The sequence below is a fragment of the Bos indicus x Bos taurus genome, chromosome 5, assembly GCF_003369695.1.
Source record: "Bos indicus x Bos taurus breed Angus x Brahman F1 hybrid chromosome 5, Bos_hybrid_MaternalHap_v2.0, whole genome shotgun sequence".
Taxonomy (NCBI): Eukaryota; Metazoa; Chordata; class Mammalia; order Artiodactyla; family Bovidae; genus Bos; species Bos indicus x Bos taurus.
This window is the reverse complement of record NC_040080.1, coordinates 109275557-109297204: the sequence shown is the minus strand read 5'-3', so window position 1 is coordinate 109297204 and position 21648 is coordinate 109275557. Positions and strand designations below refer to the sequence as shown.

At 36.5% G+C, this 21648-nt stretch overlaps 1 protein-coding gene and 1 pseudogene across 26 annotated transcripts in view; both read right to left on the bottom strand.

Annotated features, from left to right (window-relative positions):
- PPFIA2 (PTPRF interacting protein alpha 2) overlaps window positions 1-21648 on the bottom strand; it is a 507997-nt gene that overhangs the window by 72319 nt on the left and 414030 nt on the right. For all 26 annotated transcript variants that reach the window (XR_003511286.1, XM_027543253.1, XM_027543239.1 and 23 more), the window contains 4 exons: window positions 16327-16564; window positions 12505-12534; window positions 7592-7722; window positions 5495-5649 (listed from right to left, as the gene is read on the bottom strand). Coding sequence is in view for 25 of the 26 variants with exons in the window: in XM_027543253.1 (XP_027399054.1) it covers window positions 5495-5649; window positions 7592-7722; window positions 12505-12534; window positions 16327-16564 (554 nt within the window). In the remaining variant the exon portion in view is untranslated. The remainder of the gene's footprint in view (window positions 1-5494; window positions 5650-7591; window positions 7723-12504; window positions 12535-16326; window positions 16565-21648) is intronic.
- LOC113893037 lies at window positions 9710-10615 on the bottom strand (annotated as a pseudogene).

The window sequence follows — 21648 nt, the reverse complement described above, 5'->3', positions numbered from 1 at the left end:
TCACATAATTTCAATTCTCCTTATTAGCTTAATATTTCCCTCCAAACTTACTTCAAAGTTATGATATGCCTCTGAAAGTGTAGTTATGAGAGATGGATTCTATTCCCTGGCTCATGTTTTACAATAGAAGAACAGGATGAAAAGGTCTTCTTTTATCTCAATACTGTATGTCTATTAATGTGTCCTAAATTCATTGACTTATTAACTTTAAAGTTACATGAATAACCAAATTTTTCTTGCAAAAAATGTTCCCAAGAGTTACACTTTTAAAAATAGGATATTTTGGGCCTTCCATGTCTCAGGTTTTTAAGGTAATCCTAAAGGAAGAACACTTATTTTTCTTCCATTTGTGATTTCTTTCCATATCACCAATCCATAAATCAGATCACTGTGCTATTGAAATATTCATGTTCAAGTGATTGGGGGATGTGTTGATCACAAACAGTGAATCCTCATCAAGCCATTAGAAACCTGGATTCAGGATGTCATCACTCTACTCATCATCACTATTAAAGGAGGATTATTCACCTGGTTGCAAATTCCACCTAATTTTTCCATCACTCAGGCTCCATTTTGTCATCTTGTGTACAGGGCTGCCATGAATCCCAGCTCACCCAAATGCCTTTCCTGTTCTATTACTGAGTAACTTTGTCAGAGAAACAAACAGGCTTCATCTGACATGGCTGTTTTGAACACAATTTAATTTGCTTTGCTTTGAAACAGGTTGATGCCTTTGGATAAAATTACAAGTCAAGCCAGTCAACATTCTGATTACTGATGCATAATCGTGGATCTTGAGATTTAGAACCTCTGTTTCTGATTGTCTTGAGTTCAGACAATGTAGCAGGTAAAGCTCTTTTGGGCCAGAAACAGTACGTTTCAGTATGAAGTGTTTGTTTTTTAAATGAAAGGTTGTCTGTGCTTATATGCCACCCCCGTTGCTAAATTCAGTGTTCTTTGACGTCAGTGCCATGCTTTCACCATTTTCCTAAAGTCCACGGTCAGTACTCTGTACTTCACGGTGGCTCATCATATGCTATTTGTTCAAAATAGGAGTAGATAAATGACTTTGGATGATCAACATTCTACCTGCCCCCACCCATCAAAATATCAATTCTCTTGGGCTTCCATGTCCTCTTGTTAATGCCTCTTTTCTGGTTGAAGTTTTGCTTTTCAAGTAAGGAGATAGAGGCAAAAGTGTTTTGGAATAGTTGCACTTATTTGCATATTTTGTTCAAATACATTAAATCTTTGTTTTATTCATTTTCTTTAAACTTTCAAAAATAATAAACAAAAATAATAAAAAATAAGAATTTTATAATTCCCCTTTTGACCTGGGCAGGTTTTTCAATTATCACTTTATTTTGGTTGGTGCCTTTTTGGATACTATTCTTACTTATCTATGACATTCAACTATATCTGTCATTCACATAGATACAACTTATGTAAAAAATGTTTTAGAATTTGTTTTTAGGAAGAGGTCACCTATTTTAGATATACTGCTTAAGTTTACATCATCATAAATATAATTGAGTTTATTTCTTTATAATATCTAGCTTTGATGTCCTAACCAGTCTTCCAGGTTGGTTAAGATTGAACTTGTGTCTAGAATTTTATGTGTGGAAGTCAGCATATAGTAGGTTGTAATGTGACTGACAGATGAGGAAGAAAAAACTCACTTAAGCTTGGATGATACGGGTAGGGAAAAATAAGTCAATATTTAGGGAAGATGGCAGGATCAAGTAATGACTTTTAAAATGAAGGTTAGATATGAGCATGTTTAAACATTTATGGAAGCAACAGAGATGCGTTGCATCTGGATGCATAAATCAGGGGGGTGAAACCATGGTCACTGGGCTGTTAAGTCTTTTACGACCTGCTATATAGCCCAGTAAACTCTACTCAATATTCTGTATTGATCTATATGGGAGAAGAATCTAAAACTGAGTGGATATATGTATACATTTAACTGATTCTCTTTGCTGTAGAGCAGAAACTAACACAACATTATAAATCAACTAACCTCTAATAAAAGCAAATCTAAAAAAATGCATGTTATTACATCCTGAATCTATTCTATATTCTAGGAAGTAAGCAGAGATATTTATTGGCCTGCTTTTTCCATGTCTCTCAATGAGAGTATTAAACTTTTTTTTTTTTCATCTTTTTTAGGGGTTTGTAATATAGAAAGAAAGTGAGAGAAAATCAAAGAAGAAAAAATAGAGAGAGAAACTAAAACCAGACCCCCAAGTCTGCTAAAACAATATTCCCTCTGTCAGGACACTCTCCCCAAATTCAACTGTGACCTTCAAGGAGACAAGGCTCATAAATACGGTTTATCGTTTTAAATCCTTTATCTGTAAAGTATTTTTAGCTTTATTCAAATGCTTTTCAATGTGTTGCTTCCTTTGAGTTTTGGAGTTTCCACATTTATACTGCCTCTGATAGCAACATATTCATAAAAAATAGATGTGCTGCTGCTGCTGCTAAGTCACTTCAGTCATGTCTGACTCTGTGCAACCCCATAGACAGCAGCCCACCAGGCTCTGTCGTCCCTGGGATTCTCCAGGCAAGAACACTGGAGTGGGCTGCCATTTCCTTCTCCAATAAAAAATAGATCTACGTATATTGAATTTGATGCTCCATGGTTAGCAGTTATCAATGCAGTCACATTGACTGATCCATCACATCTGATGTTCACTTTATTACCTTAGCTTTTCAGACTGTATATAACAATCTATAAGGTGAATAACACCCCCTTTACAAATACTCTATTCTGTGAATTACTATGAATTTCTCCTTTGTTGTTTGTCAAACTAGACAGAATTGAGTGAAGATTTTCATAGTTTTATTTAGAAAGTTTCCTTCCTCTGCACCACATTTCATTTAAATGTATCTAGCATAGCTATTGTCCAGAGAAGGCAATGGCACCCCACTCCAGGACTCTTGCCTGGAAAACCCCATGGACTGAGGAGCCTGGTGGGCGGTAGTCCATGGGGTCGTGAAGAGTCGGGCACGACTAAGCGACTTCACTTTCATGCATTGGAGAAGGAAATGGCAACCCACTCCAGAGTTCTTGCCTGGAGAATCCCAGGGACGGGGGAGCCTGGTGGGCTGCCGTCTATGGGGCTGCACAGAATCGGACACGACTGACATGACTTAGCAGCAGCAGCAGCAGGGTAGCTATTGTCAAGTTAACTTAGGTTTCTTTGCCTCTATGAGCTAAACTCTTCAAGAGTTCTAAGACCTGGGACACGGTCCCAAATCTCAATTTTGGTTCTCTGACACCATCAGCCCTCTACCATGTTACTTTCCATGGCATCATCTTCTATCTCCTATTTCTCTTTTCATTGATGAAAGAAAGAATATTGGCACAGTGCTCCCATGTCTGAATTTTCTAGATCAAGTTATTAAAATCATGATCCTTAGAGATGTTTCCCTAATTCCTTCTAATGTGTGCATCAGCAGCACCAGGTGGCAAGCCCTGGACTTGGTTACGCTTCCACGGTCTTCCCCTCACAACGCGGAAGCCCATTTTTCAGGACAGACGTGAACATGAGTCTGTATTCCTCAACCAAAGCACTAGTGGTACCAGGTACCATTTCTTCAGGAAAAGAAAACAAAACACATCAAAACATGATGTACTGAAGCTCACGTGTGCCTGTGTTTCCTTATTTTCTCAAGTACTATATCCGATAAAGACCTTTATTTTTGGTTTCTGCAGGAACTTTGTGCCACCCACCATGTAGCTTTTCTACAGCTCCGGAAGTACAGATTCTTGTCTTTGTCTTCCTCATCAGCATCGTAGCTCTTACTCTGCTATTGTCACTAGCTTTGTTTATACTCTATTGTTCTACAGAGCAAAACAAAATTGCTCAGAACTCAGAAATCTTCTCAGGTCTACAATGTGATCTTGAAAAACTACTGCTATTTTCTGATTTGGATGGAGTTGATAAGAACATAATTGTAATTAATTCTCATCTGTTCTAACATAGAGACACATGGTCACTGAAAATGAGTCAAAAGGCTAAGTTTCTAGAAGCTTTTATATTTTTGCAGGCTTGAAATTATATCCTTGATATCTTGATTCTGACAATAAATAGTTGTCAAGTGAAACAGATTTTAAAATAATGTCTTGGTGTGTTTTATATCCCCCAAATAACCACCTTCTTTTAGCATAAAAGGGTCCTTTCCTGAGAAAGAGAAGCCCAAGGAACATGTTCTTCTGTTGAGTAACAGTCACAGAGTTGACTGCCCACGTGTTACAGAGATGGGTTTCCTATGGCTTCTGACGTTTTTTATGGGTTTCACACTGTGGAACTTGGGGAAGGTATTTTTGAATAATACTACAGTTGTAAATCTGCAAATATGAACACTATTCTCAGAAATTCTTGTAGTGCCAGGGCAGTAAACTAATTCTGGGGGATGGGACATTATTTGTGAATAATCATTCCTTTATTTGAGAACTCAAAATGAGTATTAAGGGAGTGCCGCATTCTGTTCATCACTTACCATCAGAAGCAGGAGCTAAATTTTTTCCTAAATCTTTTTCTCTGTAATTTAACTCTAGTTCTGAACTCAGCAGAATGAGAAGAGCAGGGAAAAATTAAAGGTAAGCATAAATAAGCAAGATGACGAAAAGGATTTCAGGATAAAAATTCAATACGTAAAATGACATCAAAGGAAAAAAAAAGCCAAGAGTATATATCATCATTTAGAAAATACAATTCACATATTCTTTTTGTTTCAGACTATATCTATTTATTTATCTACCTATCTATCCATCCATCTGTTTATCAACCTATCTATATATGTATATATTTACCTAGGGTCATTTCAGATGTATTGATCCATATTTCGTTAATTAGTCACTGACAATAATTCTAATGAAACTCCTTTTGCCCTTTCCTCTGTCTCCCCATTTATAGGCTATAGAGTTTGTTAATACAAAGTTGTAATATTTTAAAACAAAGAAACCTTACCCTTTACATCTAGGTCTTTTAAATGCTTTATTTTGACCTAAAAAGAGTTGTTTTGGATTTTTTTTGTAGGTTTCTTAATTTTTTCAACAGAAAAACTTTTAAAATACACACGGCTAGTTTTTATATACATCTATGTAGTGTGCTCAATGGTTTCAAGCTAGTTTTGAAACGTGGCCTTGGACGAATATTTCAGTTTGGCTAATTATTAATACATTGCTTACTCATCAATAAACAAGGATGACACTAGTAACACCTGTCTTGAGAGTCCTTGTGTCTATCACAATGTTAAAATTACCTATATTCTAGTTCTTATTATTAACAGAGGAATCACAAGGATTGGAAATTTTATAATATCTTCCTTTGAAACTTTTACCAAGCATTATTCAGCTAAATCGGTTACAAGATGATTCAACTAGAAAGTTGATCAGGTAGGGGAAATAAGATGAAAGATAGATGGGTATTAAAAAGTAAGGAAAATGAGCGGCAGTGGAAAGTCAAACATGCATACTTACGGAGTTGCCCAAGACGAGCTTTTTCTTTTTTACCAAACAAACGTCCTATTGAAGACTTGATTCCTTTCTTCTTGGGGGCTTTGTGAAGAGAGTCTTGGCTGCTGTTGGCACTGCCAAGCCCAAGGCTTTCGGGCTCGAGGGAGGCAGATAAACTACTGCAAACATAAAAGAGGGAAAACTGCTTGCTTTGGTGCAACATTCAGCAGGCACACAAGACTGTACCTGTCACAAGACAATTCTGCAACATCCACAAGGGGCGTGCGTGCTAAGTCACTCAGTCGTGTCTGACTCTTTGCGAGCCCATGGACTGCAGCCCGCCAGGCTCCTCTGTCCATGGGCTTCTCCAGGCAAGAATACTGGAGTGGGGTGCCATGCCCTCCAGGGGATCTTCCACAGGGTACATAAGACCTAATTCCTTGATAAAGGCACCAAAGGAGGAACAAGTAGACTTGAATGCTACTTTCTCCTTTGCCTCCCATGTTTCTTCTTAAGCACATTAAAGTATGATTTCCTCAGCCTTAGGACCCTCAGCCTCCAAATTTTCTCTAGAAAATATTTTTCCTAGTATTTTTCCTTATTTTTCATACAATATCAAACCAATCAATGAACATAGATTGGTTTATTAAGTTCATGTGAAGTGACCTTCTATAATTTAGTCCTGGACCCTTTACATATTTCTTTCTTGCAGTTTATTTTTTTAGATCTTTAACATAATGACCTATGACAAGAAATTTAAATATAACTAATGAAGTTTATGCTCATATTCTAGCCCATGGTTTAACTGGATTTTCCTCTTGGTATCTTTCTCAGTTTTTGTGCTTAATTTGTTGAATTTTAAATCATCTGGGTGAGATTTTGAAGTAACAAATCATATACCCTAGTGATCACTGTATATTTTCCTTATAGTTCTCAGGTCTTGTAGGTACATGATAAGCTGAAATGATTTCCAAGCAAGCTGATCTAGGTTCCATCCCTGGTCAATGTATTTAACACTTTTAATAGGATAGGTTCGATGATACTGTTATCATTTTTATAGCTGCTAATTTGACAGTATCATGATGAATTATTTAACTGTACTTATTCATCTTAATTAATCTGAGTTCAGTAAGACAGTAAGGAATCTGCCTGCAATGCAGGAGACCTCGGTTTAATCCCTGGGTCAGGAAGATCTACTGGAGAAGGGAACAGTAACCCATTCCAGTATTCTTTCCTGGAGAATTCCATGGACAAAGGATCCTGGCAGGCTACTGTCCCTGGGATTGCAAAGAGTCAGACATGACCGAGTGCCTAACACACACAACACACTAAGTATAAATTTTGAACCTGGAATAACTTTCACATTAGGAAATAAAAATAAAACAAAGAAAAAATGCTTGATATCACAAAAAAGTCTTTTCAAAAATGTTTATTGTAAAACACATTATTTAGATAATAGATTCTTACTTAAATCATTATATTCAGTTACATGTTCAGAGATGCTATAAATGATGACAGTGAAAGAACATACATTTAAGATGTAAATTGTATGCTTAGATGTATTTATTTATGGCATTAGTTATTATAGAAATCTGCTTCAATTTTTAGGCAGATGGAAAGGACAGTATGATGAGTTGCTATGACAAATAGGGTATTTTCCCATGTAAACTTATCTCTTCTTTTAATATTTCAGTTTTTTTTTTTCCTTCTCTAAGGAGAAGCTTTAGAGCTGGCAGTAGCAGCACCCATAGGGTGATTTACATATCTGTCTGTTAAAAGTAGCTGGGGTTCAATCATGGACTTAATTATCTTTACACTAGAAGCCAAGCTTATAGTCTTGCCTTGGAATCTCTTTAGTTTTTGGTAATTAGTCCTGACCAGTACTTCCTATACTTTGACTCCATTTAGTAACAAGATTAAAAATATACAGTTAATTCTAAAAATGAAAATTTGATCTCAGAATGAAAATTCGGCTTTTTCACAAGTGATATTGTGAAGACGGAGAAGGAGAATTACAGCTCAAATAAAAAACTTTATATAAATTTTAAGCAGTCTGATAACACTAAAAGGAATACTTGGGGGAGGAGGACATACAGTGGCAGTGCGCTGGGAAGGTCATACCTTCGGGCATCATTATGGTAGGAAGAAGGGAGGGTGTGAGTCATCCTGATGGCTCTAGGGGTAGGGGGAGGAGAAGTTTCACATTTAATGGTTGCTTTATCCTCCCGACCATCTTCTTCTACCACTGCAATCTGGAAGCAAAAAAAAAAAAATACACCAGATTCACTTTTTCTAAATTTTAACTGAAACTGATGAAAATAGAGACTCATTAAAGCAAGGCTATTTGAGTAATTATAATATAAAAGCAAAACAAGAAATTTAGGGCATATAAGTCTTACACATAAAAACTCACATTATTAAAGAGCAGGAATTTCATAACTATTTAAAAGTTAAGACACTCCAGTTAAAAGAGACATACACACACATAAATGGACTTACTACATAAAAATATTAGTTAACTGTAAATAAACACCATACATCAATATCTAGGGACTATGGAAAAGCTATCTTGGAATCCATTAAATATATCAGAATGTAAAAGCTTTACAAAGTTATTGAACACATATTTGAACTAATTCACTAAAAATATGCATAGTCATCTTTTAAGTGGGAGACTTTTGAAGTGAGAATTTGACAAAATAAAATGTTATCAGATAGGGTGTTTTAAATCAGGCTAATTAAATGTGTTCCCAGATATTAAAAAAAAAAAGCTGCAGTTTATAAGAAAAAAACTTTCTTTTTAAAGTGAGAATAATAAAGGTAAGAATGGAATTTTCGCAAACTGTTTAATTTCACTACTTCTTATGGGAAAATTGAGAAGGACATACAGTTCACCATAAGCAGATGCGATGAAAGGGATTTCTTTAAAGAATTTAGTTCCAAGTCCAGAACAATTCATGATACCATAAATTTTGCCAGAGATGGATATACAGAACTGTATTAAAATAAGACTTTTCAACAACCAACTGAATTGTATGATAAAGATTTTTAAAAACAATGCTGCATTTTTCATAGTACCACTGTGCATTATATATATATATAGAGAGAGAGAGATTGAAAGATTGTGGAAACCGTAGCTGAAAGATGTATGGTTCTAGAAGTTCTGATGAAGAAATGTCTCAATAGGGCTATAACAAAAGGTTTAAAACTATGTTCTCGTCTTCTGTCTATAAATGTCTCGCTAGTTTCTTTACATTAAGCTATTATACTTAAGTGTGTTTATATGTGATACTTCATGTATTGGAGAAACAATACAAGTGTCTGTCTGGGCTCTTGTCATTCAAACCTAGGTTACTTTTACCAGCACAGTGCATGTGTTCTCAGTCGCTTCAGTCTTTGCAACACCATGGGCTGTAGCCTGCCAGGCTCTTCCGTTCATGGTATTCTCCAGGCAAAAATACTGGAGTGGGTTGTCATCTGTTGTTCCAGGGGCTCTTCCTGACCTGGGATCAAACACTCATCTCCTTCTCCTGCACTGCAGGTGGATTCTTTACCACTGAGCCACCTGAGAAGCCCTTAACAGGATAGGACATCTTAATAAGATCTCTTTTCTCCATTTCAATGAATATAGTGCTATTAGAAGAATCTTTTTCAAGAACTGCTTTCAGCATAATGTTGATACTATGGAAAACCCTTTCTAAACTCACATCTCATCTAAACTTGTAAAGCGTATTTCAAAACTCTTCCTAATACATATTTATGTTTTCACAGTTCCATTATTTTACCAAGATTGTTTTCCACAATTGTTTCTGGGAAGCCTGATTATTTCTGTTTTCAGACTTTTCCTCTGAAACACCCTCTTATAAAACACCTTCTTCTCTCCAGATGGCAGGTCAAACTAGGCCAACTTTCAAAATATCAGCTCTTAAAAACATTAAACACAAACCCTTTCGCTGAATAATACTTAAATCTCATGCTATATGAGTAAAGTGGAAGAGAAAGACTTCAGATTCAGAGATGGATTTGAATCTTGACTTCTCTTCTTTATTGAGTGACGTACTAATTACTTATCTACTCTAAGATTAAATTTTCTTATCAATAAAATAGAAGTGAATATACTCAGTTTAATTTCTTTTGAAGTGCAAATTAAATCACGCATATAACTCCTTACCCTGATATACAATAAATGTTAGTTTGTGGTTTTCTTTCTGTAACCTTTCTTTTTTCTTTCTTTCTTTTTTACAATTCCACAACTTGAATGACATGACATATGGAAGATGGCAAAAAAAAAAAAAAAAAATCACCTTGCCTTTTCAGCTCTTTGGAGAGATCTGGGGCAAAGGAATCAGAATTCAACAGTAGGATTTTCTCAGCTGAACTAAGGATAGAGAATAGACCGTAGGGAGTCAACTCCCTGGCTGACTGGTCTTTGGGGCAAATAAAGAAAATGCCTTCACAGCCAAAGGGAAATGAGAACCTTCTTAGGTGGATGGACTTCAGGCTCTGCACTGATATTAACTTCATTTGGGATGTGGATATCTCCTCCGGGTCTCTGCTCTCGGACACTAAGTTGATTATGCTTCTTAAATACTGGATGAATTCCATCCTGATCTCTTCCGGGTAGTCCTCAAGATTCGAGTGCACCAGCTTCAGCTTGTTCAAGGGTGGTGCCAGAGCTGGGTTTTCTTTGTCACTTCTGGAGCCTGGTGTGTGGTGTGCAATTAACAGACACGGAGTATTCTGTAAGAACTGCTGCTGAACGAAACAGGAATACCACATCTCAATTTCCTTCAGGTGACTTAGGATGCTGGCATTGAAGACGATCACCACCCCATGAGAGTCCTTCATCAGGGCTGGCCAGTAAGACTCGAACTCTGGATCACCACCACAATCCCAGAGCTCAAATTCACACCCGCGCCTTCGTTGTTTGCTGGTAACACGTGGATTCTCAAATTCCAGGATCCTCACTCCTTGGGTTGGGTTGTATTCAGTGATATCAGAAGCTTGTGTCAGAAAGTAGGCCAAAATGGTTTTTCCACTCTCGCAGGGGCCCCCAAGGAGGACTCTGGCCTTCAGCAACTCAGTCCCGGGCCCACGCAGGCGCCGCTTGAGTCCGCGCTGCAGTCTGCACGGAGCGGAAGTCATCGCACTATAACCTTCCTTTCTTACCAATCATCTTTCTATATTCCCTAAATTCCCTGAGGCTTTATTTCTGCACAAGATCTTCCTTTACATTTTTTCCCCCTCTTATGCACACTGAAATTATTTCACATATCATATACTCAGATTTCTTCCTGTATTTCCAGTATAATCCTTTTAAGTGGTGAAGGAAGTCAAAGACAAGTGGTAATAACATTATGCGTGATAAATTTGGCAGTTGAGAACTAACGGATAGCGTCAAGGAGAAGATACTAAAAGAAGATAGATGATGGACAATAAAAAGAAAATTCAATCAATTTAGGTCATGTAAGCATACTATGATTCCCTTAATTAAAAAAAAAAAAAAGTTCCCTAGTTGCAGAAGTATTTGGGCATAGGCTGATTATCACATCTTGAAGATGCTGAAAAATAGATTTATTTATGTATTGGATAGTAGGTTGAATCTTTAAAATTTGTCCCATCTGATTTCCTGAATCTGAGCTCTTCCACTCTCAATTATCTAACACAATGTTATTTTGTGAATCTGAACTTTATTCCATTTTGTTTCTAACCCAGGGATCAAACCCAGGTCTCCTGCATTGTGGGCAGATTATTTACCAGCTGAGCCACAAGGGAAGCTTGTTTCCTATACCCAAGATTTATTCTCTTGACTTCATTCTAAACAGGAAAGTAGTATCTGGAGCCATGCTGAGAATGCCCCTCCCTGGGCTAGCTAATTCCTAGAGATAGCAAACTATGTTCCTGGAGTGTGCCTTCCATATGCACACCAAACACTCTAGATCAGTATCCCAAATCATCTTTTCTATCTGGCTCTTGCACTCTGATTGTGGTTCAGTCACTAAATTGTGTCTGACTCTTGCAAACCCCTGGACTGTAGCCCGCCAGGCTCCTCTGTCCCTGGGATTTCTCAGGCAAGAATACTGGAGTGGGTTGCCATTCCCTTCTCCAGGGGATCTTCCTGACCCAGGGATAGAGCCTGGGTCTCCTGAACTGCAGGCAGATTCTTTACCAGCTGAGCTATTAGGGAAGTCCTTACCCTCTAGGAGGCACTATTCTTCTGCCTTAATCATCACAGGCTAGGTGTCAGACAACTAGAGATAGACCCGAGACCCTATGACCCACTGAAATGACTCAAACTAGTCAGTCCTAAGCCTGCTTATCTTCAGTTCAGTTCAGTTGCTCAGTCGTATCCGACTCTTTGCGACCCTATTTACCTTCACAATAAACATTCCTGCCCATGATTTCTCCTCACACTTTCTGAGTCTTGACCTGGTGCTTCCCCTTGGCCAGACATATCATGGCATGCCCGGGCTCTTGGGAAGTATGAGTAAGAAGCTATCTTTTATCTTTTATTTAAAAATAAAAGCTATCTTTTATTTACTAAAGATAGTAAAAGCTATCTTTTATCTTTTATTGGTAATTGTTTCTTGATTTGCTTGTCTTATGTAACTAAGTAAACTCTGGGAGACAGTGAAGGACAGCGAAGCCTGGTGTGCTGCAGTTCATGAGGTCACAAAGAATCAGACACAACTTAGTGACTGAACAACAACAATGTTAAAACCTACATTTTAAAACAAGCATCACTATTCTAGTATCAACAGTAAACTGTCTAATTATTCCAAAAGAGGTCTATAAATTCTGTGGAAAATCAGGATAATTTAGTCCCCACAGTCTAAACATTACCCTAGAAAGTATAAACAATTTTATCTTTAGACATTTGCTCTTATGATTGCATTTAAGCAATTCAAAAGCACTTAAATATTTTTAATATTTTTATGTTAATAAAATGCTTCAATTATCAGAAAGATAATTTTAAATCTTTCATAGAAAAAATAACATTCAATTAATAATCATATCAAAGAAATGTACAGTACCTTTCTCCGATGTTTCCTTAGATCACTTGGCTATGATTGGCAGTAATAAAAACAAGACAAAACAGAACCAGTTAATGATTATCATTTGGCCAGGTCACAAATTTAAATAGTAGCTATAATTTAACTTTCTTTTTTTAAACTTTCATTCCATTCTTTTCAAAATAAATGTATTTTAATCACTATAAAAGCATTCCTCCAGGGAGCTATTTTCAAGAGGAAACTTCCTAGATGGCAAGGTAGAGGGGCAGGTCTTCATGAAGGGATCATGTGTACATGCCTGAAACATGAGCTGTGAGACACAGACCTTAGGGAATATGAAACATACATGAAGTGACTAGCCATAAGTAAATATGGGACTATATCCTCCCAAGGAAATATAGATGGGAGTGAAGAAGACTATGTGTAAAGGGAGAGCCAATGCACACACAAGTAGTTTATAAACATTCCCTTTTATCTTGCCTATGCGGGCCTTGGACCTCCTTTGGGCAGTTATGCTATTCCTACGTGATCTCAAACTTTCTGACATCTGAAATACTGAAAGCTTCTGCTTTCTCAGATGCTATTACCCAAATACCGAAAACTCTGGCTTCAGTAAGTACAGCATATATCTGCGGCTTCTGTTTTCTTCATAGTGCTCTCTTACAGAATTAAACAAAATGAAAAAGTTATTTCTTTATGACCTCAGATAAAATTTATTCACTTAATATTTGTTCATTTTTCTTATGTAAGGAAAACACTTGTTAAACTATTCCATTATACTTTACATTTCTGTTGCTATGGAAAATTGGGTTGATTTACCTCATTCAATATTCTAAATAACTAGATATCACTAATGTTATTTATGCCTGTGGATTTGTGGTGAGGTAAATGTAGATATCAATAGGTTTTACTACCAGGACAAATACCTATGTTTGCTAAATATGTAAATATAAACAATATGAGTGAATATAATGTCTTTTAAATCTCTGCTTGTCTGTCCCTAAAATTTCAAATTTTGCTTTGATTTCAAATTTATATTCAAACATGAATTACATCCAACAAAATTATTTTTTTCTCCAGTATTTTCTACAGGTAAAGGAAAACCTGTCTTTCACCGTAACAAAAATGAATTTGATGACAGAGTTCTACTAGGTGATAAGGATCTCCTGGATTTTATTTTTTGTTTTATTGAGTCAGATATTAAACATTTTAAATGTTTAATTTTTGTTTACTTTTTTCCTTTTTACCCTCAGGAAATTCTCTAAATAGCTTTTAAGTACTCTAATTATAGTATAGTAATGTTCATTTACCATTGTTTTATTTATAACTGCTCAAGAAAATGCATGAGAGCAGTGGCATCCTATTCATACACAACCAAACATTATGTCTAAATGGATACAAATATATTATTTTGTTATTATAAAAATAACAACACTGTCAAAGGTTATAATGCTAATATATAATGAAAATACTTAAAAGGTCAAAATAATAGGCTGAAAAAGTGTAGAAAATAATAGCAGTACAGAAATAATCAAAGTTCTCTTGGCTTGAATGCTAAGTAAATTATACCCTTGTGGGCCAATATTCTTACTACAGCTTTGATGACAAGTAGATCATCAACATACATAGCATAAATTGCACATGCAGAAACTAAGCCAAATACAATATCATTTTTAATGACTCTAATCAGATGGATGGTTCCCGGATTTTAGAGGGGAGGGCATACCCCACGGCCTGTGGGATTTCAGTTCCCTGACTAAGGATCAAAACTGTGTTCCCTTTAGTGGACGTGTGGAGTCTTAACCACTGGACCACCAAGGAAGTTCGGTTCCTGATTTCTAAAATAAGGAGATCATAATTTGGTCATAGATCAAAATGTAGCTCAGTATATTGGGTTAGTTTATCTTAGTACATTGGCTAAAAGGTTGTGCTGTATCTAGCTGGGATCTGCTTTGATTAGTTGGTCTTTATTTGGATTTTCCATCTGGAAATAAGCAAGGAATAGGACACGACTGAAGCGACTTAGCAGCAGCAGCAGCAGAATAGTCAATGGTTGAAGGAGGTATTTCCTTTTTAATTTTTTTTCATCATTTCTCTTTTATATAGATTTTATTGCCTGGAAGTTTCATAATTGTAAAGACTTTGGATATAGGAAATACTGCCTCATAAATAGCCTTCTGTTCCAATTTTCAGTGCAAAATTTAAGAAAAACATACCTAAACTGATATACATAGGAGAAATTTTATGAAGATAAAATCTAAAAATCATTTACTTACAAGGTAGTTTTCCCCTTGGGGTGAGAATATTATATATATATATATATATATATACACACACACACACACACACACACACATACATATATGCACACATGTGTGCATTTATATATATTAATTCTAATGCCATTTTTTACCACAATACACATTATTGCAACATATTTTTTTAAAGATTTATTTAACGATCATTTAGAAATTGAATTAAACTTCATTGTTCATATATTATACACACGTACACAGATGCAGGCATTGTGACACTTTTTACAGAGGCTTCACAGCCTTCTGACCAGAAATACTATATACACTTATATCATATTATTCTGTCCTATTATTAATTTCTCCTCCATTTGTTATACTTGTACAAGATTTTTGCAGAATATCATCTATTATTTGATCTATTTATGTTTTAATTAATCTCCATCTCCAAACTTTTATTTTTAATTTAAATTTTATTGTTTTAATATAGTTCTAATATTCATGACAAAACATAGACTTTTCCCTCATAAAGAGTTCAGAATATTTACATCTTCACTATTGTTGTCCTTTCAACATATTTCCCAGGTAATCACAGAAAATATATTGAAATATGTTTCCCTCCTAATCACTGAAAACAACAAAGATAAAATAGTATATGCTTTTGACTTAGCAAATTTGAAGAAAAATTCAGCTCCTCTTTACTAGCTGTGTTGAACAAGGACACTTATCCATACCCTCAACATTTCAATTACTTATAGTCAAGATAATGCCCTTAGATTTTCAAATGTTATCATGAGAATAAAGTGACTAAACATCATGACAGTCAGCAGTCACTCTGCCTATATTATTTTTGGCAAGGGGTATTTTAATTTTTCTTTCATATGTTAAGAGTACTTCGTAATTTAGATTTCTGACTTTTAATCTCAAAGGAAGATACATGAAATAAAAGATTAAAGGATAAAGAAGGGTGAAACTTTTGACATGGAATTATAAGGCTCAGGAAATTGCTGCTATTGTTTTAGAATTTAAGCTCTTCTTTTAGAATTATAATTTTACATTATAAAATTATAACATTCTATGTTGGTGTATTGAAGCAATTATAATAAATATTTTTGAAACTGTGTTAAAAAAAAAACACCCAGTCTCAATGTACTTCATCAAGATGTCATCAGTAAAAATGAACTTAACGGTTTAAATTATTCAGATTTCTGATGTGATATTTAGATTTCTGCTCTTCCTTCCATTTACTAATTACGTGGCCTTGGGAAATTATAGCTGTGTAGGCTTCATTTCCTTATTTTACAGTTGGATTAATATTTGTACTTATCACATAGGTTTTTATTAGGCTTTGTTTCCTCATTTATGAAATGAGGAAATATTAATGTGAAATATTAATTTCATATTTATTAATATTTCATATTAATATGAAATAGTTAGATTAATATTTGTACTTATCACATAGGTTTGTTAAGAAAAAGAGAAAAATGATAAAACACACAGAAAGCTTTTAGATGAGAAGAAATATCCAATAAATTTTAGCTAATGCATCAGTAATTCTAATGGAAGCAAAGGTTCTCTGGACACATCATACCAGTGTCATGACTCCCATCCGATCCATTTCCCTGGCAGGACTTCGAGGTGTGAGCTTTGGTGTTGAGTGTCCGCTAGGGGGAGACGAGCTGGCCAGCGAAGAAGCTGTGACCGAGGCAGTGATGGAGGTACCTGGGTGGACCCTTGCTAAATTCAGGCCTTCCAGACTCACACTAGCCACTCTGTTCTCAATTTCTTCAGCACGTAACTCTGTGGATTCTTTTTCTTCTTGAATTAGTCTGAAAGATATTAGTTTAATTTTGATATATTACATGTTGTTATAAAGTTATTAATATTTGGAATTCATCAAATAAATAAATGAATAAATAACTGAATATTTTTATATCAAATCTAACATTTTTATTTTTTCCCTAGACAATATAACTTTCAATAAATTCCAGAGACTTCTTGGCTGAGAACTAGAAAATCTTTTTTTTCAAATGACATATAATCCCTTGGGTTTACAGTTTGATACCCTTTCTATACTGCTGCTGCTGCTGCTGCTAAGTTGCTTCAGTCGTGTCCGATTCTGTGAGACCCCCATAGATGGCAGCCCACCAGGCTCCCCCGTCCCTGGGATTCTCCAGGCAAGAACACTGGAGTGGGTTGCCATTTCCTTCTCTAATGCATGAAAGTGAAAAGTGAAAGTGAAGTCGCTCAGCGGTGTCCGACTCTTAGCGACCCCATGGACTGCAGCCTACCAGGCTCCTCCGTCCATGGGATTTTCCAGGCAAGAGTACTGGAGTGGGGTGCCATTGCCTTCTCCGTTTTCTATACTGCTACCTGTTAAAACTCTTTTAAAACTTTGAGTGTCTAGTTAATTACTGCCTCTAATCTTAATCTTACATTTGTACTTAGGAACTAATATGTGAGACTTTTAAGAACTCAAGTCTCAACAAGGTCATTGACTCTTACCTCCTATCCAGTGAAAAAGTATGATTGATAGACTCCTCAAAAAATGGTCATTCATAATTATAATTTGACCAAATAAAACCCTGACTTAGCCAACTTGCTTTTACATAAGCACTAAGCAATTTAAATAATGTATATATGCTAGATAGTTAAATGTTTTAAGAAAAACTATTGCTGTAAATGCTTTTGAGAAGACAAATCACTATTACTATTTTTCTTTATCAGGGAGAAATTTCAAGAATATACATAAATTATTTATTACAAAGACAAAGAATAAAGAACATTAGCGGGGTTGGTGCAAAGATCCTATTTAAGCTGAATCTATATACAATTTGCATATTGTTATAATAAAACTGTGTACCCATATAATTTATTTGAAAAATGGGGGTTAGAAACATCTCTCCTGAGATCAGTTCAGTTCAGTTCAGTCGCTCAGTCATTTTTGACTCTTTGCGACCCCATGATTCACAGCATGCCAGGCCTCCCTGTCCATCACCAACTGCCGGAGTGCACACAAACTCATGTGCATCGAGTTGGTGATGTCATCCAGCCATCTCATCCTCTGCCATCCCTTCTCCTCCTGCCTTTGATCTTTCCCAGCATCAGGGTCTTTTCCAATGAGTCAACTCTTTGCATGAGGTGGCCAAAGTACTGGAGTTTCAGCTTCAACATCAGTGCTTCCAATGAACACCCAGAACTGGTCTCTTAGGATGGACTGGTTGGATCTCCTTGCAGTCCAAGGGACTCTCAAGAGTCTTCTCCAACACCACAGTTCAAAAGCATCAATTATTTGGCACTCAGCTTTCTTCGCAGTCCAACTCTCACACCCATACATGACCACTGGAAAATCCATAGTCTTGACTAGACGTACCTTTTTTGGCAAAGTAATCTCTCTGCTTTTTAATATGCTGTCTAGGTTGGTCATAACTTTCCTTCCAAGGAGTAAGCATCTTTTAATTTCATGGCTGCAATCACCACCTGAAGTGATTTTGGAGCCCCCAAAATAGTCTGACACTATTTTCACTGTTTCCCCATCTATTTCCCATGAAGTGATGGGACCAGATGCCATGATCTTTGTTTTCTGAATGTTGAGCTTTAAGCCAACTTTTTCACTCTCCTCTTTCACTTTCATCAAGAGGTTCTTTAGTTCCTCTTCACTTTCTGCCATAAGGGTGGTGTCATCTGCATATCTGAGGTTATTGATATTTCTCCCAGCAATCTTGATTCCAGCTTGTGCTTCTTCCAGTCCAGCATTTCTCATGATGTACCCTGCATATAAGTTAAATCAGCAGGGGGACAATATACAGCCTTGACATACTCCTTTTCCTATTTGGAACTAGTCTGCTGTTCCATGTCCAGTTCTAACTGTTGCTTCCTGACCTGCATACAGGTTTCTCAAGAGGCAGGTCAGGTGGTCTGGTATTCCCATCTCTTTCAGAATTTTCCACAGTTTCTTGTGATCCACACAGTCAAAGGCTTTGGCATAGTCAATAAAGCAGAAATAGATGTTTTTCTGGAACTCTCTTGCTTTTTCCATGATCCAGCAGATGTTGGCAATTTGATCCATCCTGAGATATCTTCCTCTTAAGTATAAATGGATTACTGTGATTTCCAATGATATATAATCTTTAATTTCAAGGTAATGATCACCACAAAGTTTTCTTTTTACATATTTACTTTGGAAAAGTTTGGCAATTTCTTACAAAACTAAACATACTCTTAATATATAATTCAATAATTGTGTTCCTTGATATTTACCCAAAGAATATGAGAGCTGAGGTCCACACAAAAACCTGCACATAGACGTTTAGAACAATTTTATCCATGATTGTCCAAACTTAGAAACAACTAAGATATCCTTCAGTAGGTGAATGGATACATAAATTGGTACATTTATACAATGGAATAACATTCAGTGCTAAAATGAAATGAGCTATCAAGCCATGAAGAGACATGGGGGAACAATAAATGCATATGATTAAACGAAATAAACCAATCTGAAGAGGCTACATATTGTATGAGTTCAAATATATGACACTCTGGAAAAGGCAACCATGGATACAAAAAAAAAGATTAGGGATTTCCAGGGGTTGGGATGGGGAAAGGGATGAATAGACAGAGCACAGTGAGTTTTTCGGGCAGTAAAAATATTCTGTCTGTATGATATCATGATATTGGGTATACATCATCATAAATTTTCCAGACAACCAACAGTGAACCAAAATGTGCAAATACTGTGATTCCTCTGATATGAGGTATTTAGAATAGTCAGGTTCATAGCATCAGAAAGTACATTGGTAGATGCCAGGAACCAGGACATGGGGTAGGGTGGGGAGGGTGAATGGGGAGTTAGTGTTTAATGGGGACAGAGTTTCAGTCCAGGAAGGTTAAAATTCAGAAGATGGGTGACGTTAAGAGTTGCAGAACAATGTGAATGTACTTCATGTTACTGAACTCTACAGATAAACATGGTTAAAATGTTGTTGTTCAATTGCTCAGTCATGCCTGACTCTTTGAGACCCCATGGACTGAAACAAGCCTGGCTTCACTGTCCTTCTCCATCTCCTGGAGTTTGCTCAAACTCATGTTCACTGAGTCAGTGATGCCATCCAACCATCTCAGCCTCTGTCATCCTCTTCTCCTCCTGCCTTCAATCTTTTTCAGTATGAGTCTTTTCTAATGAGTTGGTTCTTCATATCAGCTGGCCAAAGTATGGGAGCTTCAGCTCCAGCATCTGTCCCTCCAATGAATATTCAGGACTGATTTTCTTTAGGATTGACTAGTTTGATCTGCTTGTAGTCCAAGGGACTCTCAACAGTCTTCTCCAACACCACAGTTCAAAAGTATCAATTCTTAGGTGCTCAGCCTTCTTTATGGTCCAACTCTCACACCCATACATGACTACTGGAAAAACCATAGCTTTGATTATATAGACCTTTGTGAGCAAAGTAATGTCTCTGCTTTTTAATATGCTATCTAGGTTGGTCATAACTTTTCTTCCAAGGAGCAAGTGTCCTTTAATTTAATGGCTGCAGTCACCATCCTCAGTGATTTTGGAACCCAAGAAAATAAAGTTACTGTTTCCACTGTTTCCCCATCTACTTCCCATGAAGTGATGGGACCAGATGCCATGATCTTTGTTTTTTGAATATTGAGTTTTAAGTCAGCTTTTTCACTCTCCTCTTTCACCTTCATCAAGAGACTCTTTAGTTTCTCTTTGCTTTCTGACATAAGGATGGTGTCATCTGCATATCTGAGATTATTGATATTTCTCCTGGAAATCTTGATTCCAGCTTGTGCTTCATCCAGCCCAGCATTTCACACAATGTACTCCTCATATAAGTTAAATAAGCAGGGTGACAATATACAGCCTTGGCATACTCCTTTTCCAATTTGGAACAAATCCACTGTTTCATGTCTGATTCTACCTGCTGCTTATTGACCTACATACAGATTTCTCAGGAGGCAGGTTAGGTGATCTGATATTCCCATCTCTTTCAGAAGTTTCCATACCACACAGTCAAAAGCTTTGGCATACTTCTTCAATAAAGAAGAAGTAGATGTTTTTCTGGAACTCTTTCTTTTTCGATGATCCAATGGATTTGGCAATTTGACCTCTGGTTCCTCTGCCTTTTCTAAATCCAGTTTGAACATCTGGAAGTTCTCAGTTCACATGCTGTTTTAGCCCAGCTTGAAGAATTTCAAGCATTACCTTGCTAGCATGTGAAATGAGTGCAATTGTGTGGTGGTTTGAACAGTCTTTGGCATTGCCTCCTTTGGGATTAGAATGAAAACTGACCTTTTCCAGTCCTGTGGCCACTGTTGAGTTTTCTGAGTTTGCTGGTATATTGAGTGCAGCACTTTAAAGCATCATCTCTTAGGATTTGAAATAGGTCAGATGGAATTCCATCACCTTCACTAGCTTTGTTCATAGTGACGTTTCCTAAGGCCCACTTGATTTCATAGTTCAGGATGTTTGGCTCTAGGTGAGTGATACACTATCACGGTTAGCTGGGTCATTAAGATCTTTTTTGTATAGATCTTCTGTGTATTCTTGCCACCTCTTCTTAACATCTCCTGTTTCTCTTAGATCCATACCATTTCTGTCCTTTATTGTGCCAGTTTTTGCATGAAATGGTTAAAATAGTATGTTCTATATTATGTGACTTTTACTACAATAGTGTTAGTCACTCAGTCATGTCCAACTCTTTGTGACCCCACGGACTATAGCCTCCCAGGCTCCTCTGTCTATGGAATTTCTCAGGCAAGAATACTAGAGTAGGTAGCCATTCTCTTCTTCAAGGGATCTTCCCAATTTACAGATCAAATCCAGGTCTCCTGGATTGCAGGAAGATCCTTTACTGTCTGAGCCACCAGGGAAGCCTCTTTACCACAATAAAATGACATTAAA